This window comes from Rosa chinensis, chromosome 3 (genome assembly GCF_002994745.2).
Source record: "Rosa chinensis cultivar Old Blush chromosome 3, RchiOBHm-V2, whole genome shotgun sequence".
NCBI lineage: Eukaryota > Viridiplantae > Streptophyta > Magnoliopsida > Rosales > Rosaceae > Rosa > Rosa chinensis.
In genome coordinates this window covers 27,693,332-27,702,711 of record NC_037090.1, presented here as the reverse complement: position 1 = coordinate 27,702,711, position 9,380 = coordinate 27,693,332, and the positions used below count along the sequence as shown (strand labels likewise).

Below are 9,380 nucleotides of genomic sequence, written 5' to 3'. Positions count from 1 at the left end.
TACACTAGGCACTACTTAGAAAGGACTACCCTTATGAGTCTTTTCACCTAAAAGTTGTGTAAATGGGCAAAATACAAGGATGTTGGATTGATTGGGCAAAATACCAGAAGTTTTTGGGCAAACGGGCACAACCCCTAAAAAATTTTGGGATTAGAAATGACCAATTTTCAAATGGTTAATGCAGATTGTATGTTTTAGAGATGCAAATGAATCATTTGGGTCAACTATAGCAAGAAAAACAAGAGAAACCAGAAATACAAGTTTGTGGTATATCCGTATATGTATACATTAAAACACACACACACATATAATTTCTTTAATACAAAATGTTGATCTACTATAGCAGTAACTCATTGTAGTAGCTTTACAACTGATTGGTAGACACAATGTGGGTATTATGCACCAAACATGCAGAAAATTGCAATGAGTATTTTGGCACAAACGGCTTCTTCTTCTGCATGTGAGAGAAATTGGAGTACATTTGCTATTATTCATACCAAGCAAAGGAACCGTTTGGCATATCAGAAGTTGGAAAAGCTTGTATACTGCTACTACAACATGAAGCTGTGGCTGCGAGATAAACAGGCAAAGAATAATGTGGTCAATGCCAACAACTATATAGATCTACTTCATGTTGCAAGCGAGCCGCTTGATAATGGCATTGATCCACTTCATGATTGGATTATGTCTGCACACCTCGATGATGAAGCTGGAAGACCTCTTCCACAAGTTGTAGAAACGGCAACTAATGCTGGAATCAACGTAGAGAGAGTCTTATCTGAAGAAGTTGTTAAAAACCCAGAAGATAATTCAGATAGTGATGATGCGTGGGGTGGTACAGCAACTCCAGATAGTTCTGATGATGGTGGAGAGGGTGGAAGCGGAACAGGTGGTGGAGGTGAAAGATATGAATATGGACAATCTTCTGTGGATGGAGGATTCCAATTTACCTGTGAAGGTAATTTTGATCATGCCACCCAAAATGAAGACCACGGAGTGAGAACAGCTGGTCATGGTGCTCAAGAGAAGACCTGATATGGGAGGAGGACTAGAGGTGCAATTGATGATCAAAGTACCCCATCTGATGTTTCTTCAATTGCCTTAAGTTTTGACTCTATCAGTTTAGGCACAGAGCGCAGTGGGATCTCAAATGAATCTCATGAAGGCAACAATCAATTTGGTTATGATGCTTATGGATATAATCAATATGGAGAATTATATGATCAGTCATCCAGTTGGGTTCATCCTTATTATCCCCTTATAGGGGAAACAGTTGGCAACTCTAAAGAGATCTATAACTATCATGTTCATCACTACAATTCGCACTATATGGGTCATATGTGTTAGTCGGATTATTGCATTTTCGTAGACCAGCGAGCGGCTTTTCAACCTCCTAGAGTCTCTTTTTGGATGTAGATGAAGTTGACATTCATATGTATTTATATGTAGTTCTAAATTTCTAATAAATTGACTTTTTTCAAAAACGATATTTTCGTACCCTGTATCCCCGATATTTCCGATATCTCCCTTCTTCAAAGTACCGATAGATATGAAGATACCGATATTTAAAACCTTGCATGCAAGTATGTATAGTATTCCATACTAAGGAAGGACAGCGATAGGTATTGCAAATTTGATTGTTGGTTTGAAACTTAGTATTCTGCCAGTGGAATCGAAGAGGAGGGCGTGATGGATGGTGTATTGTAGATTTTCATTTTGTTTTTTTCAAGGGTAAAATGTACTAAGAAATTTACTGGGTACATTTAGTAAGACTCAACAAATATTTCCAGGTAAAAATTTCTCGATAAGAACTACTATACTAATTAATGAAGGTAAGTGGATGTAGGATATGTAGCCTGGGTAGTGACGAGATTTGAGCACCAAGCTCGGGTTGTGTCTGTCGTAGAAAAAACAGCTCGGGTTGTGTCAGAACATGTAATAAACTTAAGGGAAAATTTCACAAATGGTCACTCAACTATGACTCATTCGACACTTTGGTCACTGAAGTTTCAAATATATCACTTTGGTCACTCAACTATTACACTGTCAATCACTTAAGTCATTTTGTTAATTTTTTTCATTAAAAAAAATTATAAAAAATATTCTTTGGGTGACTTAAGTGATTGACAGTGTAATAGTTAAGTGACCAAAGTGATATATTTGAAACTTCAGTGACCAAAGTGTCGAATGAGTCATAGTTGACTTGAGTGACCATTTGTGAAATTCTCCCTAAACTTAATTTTGTGAACTGCTCCGCAGAATTGTTTTTTCTTTTTTTCTTTTTTGGCCTTTTTTGGAACGGGGCCTGCAGAAAACTTTGTGGAAATATTGTATAGTTTTTTATCATCTTGAACCCTACTCGGTTGCTTGAGCAAGTGGTTCTTAGTTCTTACCAGGGAGGAGAGAATATCCTTGCCCCTTCTCCCAAAAACAGGTAATGTTTAGAACATAGTTTTATGCAGGAAAAGATGGCAACTTTTATTCCTGAGAAATCAGAACAACTACAATGGTTACTCTACTTATTTCCCCTAGCATGGTTTCTCCTCTATTTTACAAACCAACCACATCATTCTTCAAATACATAAAACTCCACAACCATCACTAACCCGATGAAAACCTCCTAGCAACTAAATTCTTGATACCAGGTTACTTAAACTTGGATTTCTACTAGCCATTTATACATATCCTCTTTTGGGATAGGGATGGTAAAGGTTAGTAATCCAGTTGCAGGGTCATATTCAAAGTCCGTCTCAACTCTATCAACGGTACACTTCAGGGGACGCTGAGAAGAGTAAGCTCCAAACCTTCCACATCCTCTGGTTTTGATGGTGACTGTGGCAGTTGAAGATCTATTCTCACTGAGAGAAGTGGTAAGCTCCGAAGAAACTTCGCCGTCAGAAGCCAGATGGATTACAACATGCTCCACAGCACCACTGGAGTTGAACATGTCAAGCAGGCCTATTGGAGCAAATGAGATGTTGGGTGTAACCTCCTACAGCATAGAAAACCATATTATTCAGTGAACCCTGCTACTATTGACAATTGTGGGATGAAAATTTAATTAGGACTCTAGAAAGACTAACCTTGAGAGGACAGAAATGGAAGAGCTCATACTCCAGAACTTTAAGTGTCACTGGCACTGAAACATCTTTTGGTAAACGAAACACCTCTCCTGACATTTGAAAACATATCATATTGTTAGAAAGCTAAAGATCAGGATGTAATGTGGAGTATAATTTTACAAAATTTAGACGACTGCAACTAGAATCTTTCAATATCATACTGGAATGCTACTAGGAAATTACATCCATGGCTCTCAAAAATCGATCTTCCTTCAAACCTACTATGATGTAAACGTATTTGTACCTGACTTATGGGCATAAACTACTGTTTCTCCATTCCAATCATCACCAGCAATTTGGGCAAGGCTATCAACATCAATAGCACGAACAGAACCAGTGAGGGTACCAGGAGATGCATCATGGATGCGGGTCTTCTTTTCAACCTTGCACCAACCAGCCCCTTGACAGTTGAATACACCAACAACACCAGAGCACTTGTTCACATTCCATATCTTGAGCAAGCTGCAAACAATTCTTAAATCAGACTTGCTTGCATATTGGGATGCACACACACTGAGAAGCAGAGAGAGTCAACTGAACAAACCTGGTTCCATCTCTTGCTGGGTCAGCAAAGAGACAATCACATGTTGGCCTACCAGGTAATTGAGCACGGAGGACAGATCCATCAGGCAGGACCAGCTTCCTCAAAAGATCGAAGTTGTGGTTTCCAGGTTTATCACTGTAAAATCAATGCCCATAATATGCATTAAAATTCATGCCCGACCTAGATTGCACATCCACAAATAGGAATACAAAGTTTAGCTGGCGTATAGCCTACCTGACATAGATTGCACATCCACCAATAGAACGAGCTGCACCATGATAATCCGCTGCTGGATGTAAACTCTGCAAAGTAAAAATTATTTGATCAGTATCACATATAAAAGAACCAAATGTAATGGATTAATGGAGGCAAAGTAAACTATTTTATACCATCGTAAAACCATTGTACTGTTATTGAGCATGTACAAGAGCCCAACTAATTTTAGGGACTTGGGGGAAATGGATTTTCACAAGGTTTACATACCAAAGCACAATGAAGTACCAAAATACAACATAAAATGCTTCTTATTTCACTTACATGAAACATATCCCAGTCTGGTTGCATAAACTCGCCAAGGAAAAGAGTGTTATAAGCCACAGAAGATATATGAATCGTGTGAGAAGCAGGATCCCGTGGGTAGAAGTCATCAGAAGCTCTCACAACAGCAGTCTGCTTGGAACTATATAGCCCATCAGTGTTATGACACATGCAAGAAATGCATCCGTTGTCAGGAAAGTTCCGAGCAACCGAAGCCTCCAGTGCCTGGTGATAGCTTCGGGTCAGAGAGACTCTGCCACCATGACCAGACCCAAGAGTCTCAATGATGTTCTGTACATCAACCTTAACTCCATCCACTCCACAGGAAGACAAATACGCATGAAGCTCATTGTAGAAATTGAAAACTTTCTTTGGATGCACCAAACCAAGACCATGAACAGATAAGCTGTCAAAAACTATGTCAGGTTGGTTTCCCATCACACCAGGAGATGAGACTGGATATGCCAAAGCAGTGTCATAATGCTCCATGCCAGAAGCAGCTGGTTTCACTCCACCCCAGTACCCAATTAAGGCATGCCATACGTACACAAACCTGTGGCAGAGAGGAACAACAACAAAATGGTTAGTAACAGTGCTGGTCCTAAAACATCATCAAACGTCCAGCAGAGTCCATACTCTGCCATCCTAAAACATGCAATTATTCACTTTGGAATCGAAACTGTAATGTTTATCCAAACTAAACCGATCACTTTATCTGAGAAACAAAAAGCGCCCATTCAAATTACTTACATGTTACCATCTATATTTATGAACTGCAATTCTGAAGGTCAAGAGTTCATGGATTTCATACAAATACCTTAATATGCAAGTAAACAAATATTCACATATCCATATAAGAACAACTGACATTCTTCATCACTTACCACTAGTCTGATAAGATACAACAACTCGGGAAGGAAAAAACAAAGAGAAAGTACCAATCATTTATGACCACTTACTTCACATTGTGATGCTGCTTCGCTTCATCAACAACATGTTTCAGGCCTGAGACTTGCTCACTCTGTCCATTCTTTTGGAATTTTTCATTCTCTTTTATTCCTGTAAGCCTACTTGCAAACCTGCAGATAACAAACTCGAAATCACTAACCAACTCCATTAATAAATGAAGAGCCAACAAAACAGTACTAAAAGAAAACATATATTCTTGCGATCCTTCTGACTTAGGCCAATCATGCGCTTTAAAAGACTTAAAGCTACCAAATTTGATGAAGAGAAAAAGATGACTCATTTAAAATAAAGAAGAGATATGAGCCCTTACTGTGCTCCTTCTTGTACTGCAACATTAGTATCCTTGGGTTTACTTTCAATTTGTTGCCAACCATCATCTACGATTAGAAATCGCGGAGGCGTCCCTCCCTCATTCAAGCTGCAGGTATTCCATAACAGGAACACAGTGATTAGATAAATGTGATTATGAATTGAACATCCGGGGAAGTGACAAGTTCATTTCATAATATCATTTCTGATTACCTTTTAAGACCATCCACGACACCCTCAGCTGTGACATCGGTATAGAAAGCATCCCATGTGCACCAGCCAAACCAGTCGAGGAAAGAAGGCAACTACACAAAACCAACAGAACAGAAATGAGATTCATTCAGGCAACACCAGCACTGTGCCATTGAACTGTAGGCCACTGATTACATGAAGAAAACTTACCTTTTTCTTCTCACGATGGACAAAGGTTTGCATGTGTTTTTCTACAGCCCTGTCCGATGAAATTTATGAGAGAAAACAATATACCAAGATTAAAAAAGAAAATACACAAACCTAACCAAAATCACATTATTTGCCTAGTCTAATAGCAGATTTACAAAGAGAGGAAACAAACTATTAAAAGGAAATAAAAATGAAAGACTTACTTCACAGCCTGGTTGATAACTTCAAATGGATTAGTTCCAGCATGCACGTAAACAAGGCAAAGACCTTGATTGGTCTGAACATCAGAATCTCCTGCAAAACCAATCACACACCAGAAAAAAACAAGTCGTTTCGGCTCTTTCGAACTCGATCTGTGCTCTGTTTTTGCTTTCCCAAATCCTATAAACTCCACTTATTTGATTGATTTGAATGAAAGCTAGTGTGATAATGGGTGGTCTCTCCAGCCCAACTGTGATCACATTAATGACAGCTCCACCCCACATTTTCAGATGTTTTCATCTCCCTTCATCTTTGGCGGGCGGGATGGGACGTCTCATTAACGGGAAAACATGGCCTCATATAATGGAATGAGAAAGCCATTCATTCAAGCAATTAGGTGTGCATATTGTGTACACCAAATACTTTTGTTTTAGGACCATAATCTACTCACCACTCTCGAGGCATATCTCCACTTCATTCCGCTCGTTCCCTTGCAGAACCGAACGGAACTGGCCCTCCAGCAGAGGAAGGAAGACGGTGTAAATGGTAGAAGAGGACCCATCACTTCCTTCACCATCATCGTCCTTGGTCTCCACAAGCATGAATTGGGTCTCCAGTGGAACTTCTTTCCCACATGACCCCATCCTCTGCGTCATCCACCACAGCTTAAACCGGAAAAGGCACATGAACCGCTGACCCCTGTCACCACAGTAATGAAACAACCATAAAGTGAAATTCAAAGCACAACAATCATCGGCATCAAGTTACAAAGCTCGGGAAGTTTTGTTATGAAACTACTCACTCTAAAACACCGACAGGGAAGACATGGAGGCTTTTGCTGTGAGAGGCGGTGGCGCCAATGAAAGCACCAGCAACAAGGCCGACACCGGATCCTGGAGTGAGCACAATGTTTTCCGGCACTCCGGTCAATATGGTCTTTCCGTGAACCACCAGGTTTCCATCGTTGATGGAAATGTTTGGAGTGACAGTCATGGTTGATTGAGACCTTGAGAGAGCACCCAAAGTACTACTGAGTCACAAACATAAATCCCCATAATTGATCAGAACAAACCCAACAAATTAGAATTCCATATCACGCAAATATCAATGATTTTTCATCACTACAAAGAATTATGTTTATGGAAACAAAATTTAAGAACCCAGGTAAGAATAAGGTGGCTTTTGCATGCTGGCACTAACCCTTTACTTTATTTGGTAATAATTAAAATTGATACAGGAAAACAAAACAAAACCAAACCCAAAAGGGAAAAATCCTCGAGGGGATTTTGATTCAACATCAAGTTTTGGGCCACAAAAGTTCGGGCCTTTGCTGAAAGCCTGAAGCTTTTTTGCCTAAGAAGAGCCAAAAACAGAGAATCAAAATAACTTTGATGCTGACTAACAAGAAATCAAACAACAACTTTGGGATGATTTTGAATCAACATCCAAGAGTTAATAATTTAACATTAGCAGCGGCCATTGAAGACCAAATTAAAGCACCGCCTTTTAGACTTGGCTCAAGTTTATATCCGAAGCACCAAGAACTCACCAGAAGGCAGAGCTTTCTTAACCCTCTAGAAAGAGAGGTCAATTAAGCTGGGAGACGACAACCCACTCAGAATTTACAAGCGCACACAGGGAAAAAATGCGCTTGAAAACTAAAGCACGGTCACAAAGCAAAAGACGTGAGCTGAAATGGAGAGGCTGGTGGGGTTTATATATAGTCCCGACCGTGTTAAACTTCGAGCAACTTCCATCCACGATTCTTCCAGATATTGCCACGTTATATTCCATCACTGGATTTTTTTATTTTTTTTTTCCATTCTCTTTTTCCTTTTCTGACTGATAAATTTTGTTGTCTGTTTTTTACATTGAAATTATTTTGTCTGGAATCTTAAAAAAAGTAATTGATTTGATTTTTTTTCAGTTCTTATCAAAGATCTTTAATAGTTTCATCTGTGATTAGACAGAGAGATTACATAAGAATAACAAAGTTTTTTTTCTTTATAAACTTTCAATGAGCCTAAAGATAATAAGTACACAAAAGAGTGAGATTCTCACTTAAGAACTCATATTATCACTTTGAGGGCTAATATTACTATTTTGAGGACTCATTTTATCACTTTAAGACAATTGTATGCATGTCATACGTTAACACATTATAGAATTTCTCACAACATACATAGTAAACAAATAAACTTGGTACAAATTCATTTTCATAAACATTATAGCAAAGCAATTGCAACATATATCAAAACTGAAGTCATCGAAAAAAATATCAAAACTGAAAAACCATGATCAATGTGACACGAACTACTCCAATGGACTATGAACCATTTTTGAAATTTACTTCTTCTATGTTTATGGTTGTGGTAATCATGATTTTTTGTGTTTATTAGCCAATGGTCATGAATACATGTTGCCAAGTTATGTAGCTCTTGACTTTCGATTGTTCGGGTCACTTGATGAATGACAATCTTTGTTTTCGGAGTGATTGTTTTGACTGTTCAACTGTTTTTACTGAGATTGTTTAGTCAGTTTGATCACTATTCTATCAGCGCTCGTTAAGAAAATAATGTTACTTAGTATTTCTCTATTCGAGCTGTTTACCGACTACACTTTTGCTTCTTTCATTTTCTAGTATTTTATAAATTTGCTTCTTATTAATGAAGTATAGGCTTAAAGATTAATTTATTACTTTATTCTATGGAAAATATTTCGTTATCATTAATCTCATTTTCAGGTTGTCATCGATTATGCCAGAAGTTCCTGTTGGTATTTTAAAAGATTTTAAAAATTTTAATTTAATTTAATTTGATTTTCAGTTTTCAATTTGTAACTTATGCTTTTAATCCAATAATTATTTGGGGGTTATAGGAGTTTCAATTTGGATTTAATTTTCTGATTTTATGGCGTGTTTTATGATGGAGGTTACATGAGATAATTGGAGACTATAAAAGGCAACAATGTTTCCCAAGTTGTTAACAACAAAAGGATTATCTCTACTCCTTATTTGCATACTACCACTTCGATTACTGCCTTCCATATTTTTCTATTATTTTGGGCAACGGTTCTGTGACTTGGAGATTCTATCCGACTGTGAACGTGCTCATAGCGGACTTTTGGTTGCTTGTATTGGGGTCGTATCTTGGAGTCTTGTAGACCGTCAACACCTACACATAGGGAGGCTGCAAAGGCTTTAGGACAGCGTCTTTTGATGTGCTTCACCATTCCAGGCTTGTTTTCTCACTTTGATTTTACTATATATATTATCTATAATTAGCCTATCTACTTTT

General features: G+C 38.2%; 1 protein-coding gene across 3 annotated transcripts; it reads right to left on the bottom strand.

The window, feature by feature from the left end:
• Nucleotides 1-2,452: 2,452 nt before the first annotated feature.
• On the bottom strand, nt 2,453-7,788 carry LOC112191944 (probable galactinol--sucrose galactosyltransferase 2). 3 transcript variants are annotated; one of them, XM_024331433.2, is made up of 14 exons: nt 7,634-7,788; nt 6,887-7,111; nt 6,536-6,783; nt 6,087-6,177; nt 5,884-5,932; nt 5,695-5,786; nt 5,483-5,590; nt 5,163-5,282; nt 4,204-4,756; nt 3,901-3,968; nt 3,667-3,801; nt 3,367-3,584; nt 3,084-3,172; nt 2,453-2,992 (listed from the first exon to the last, which is right to left on the bottom strand). In XM_024331433.2, exons 2-14 carry the CDS (start codon nt 7,075-7,077, stop codon nt 2,651-2,653), a joined length of 2,304 nt encoding a protein of 767 aa, XP_024187201.1. In that variant the 5' UTR covers nt 7,078-7,111; nt 7,634-7,788; the 3' UTR covers nt 2,453-2,650. The 3 variants fall into 3 exon arrangements, with proteins under 3 accessions (XP_024187201.1, XP_024187202.1, XP_024187204.1); XM_024331434.2 differs by having other exon boundaries at nt 6,887-7,114; nt 7,634-7,787; XM_024331436.2 differs by having other exon boundaries at nt 6,887-7,090; nt 7,634-7,762.
• Between the last annotated feature and the right edge of the window lie 1,592 nt (nt 7,789-9,380).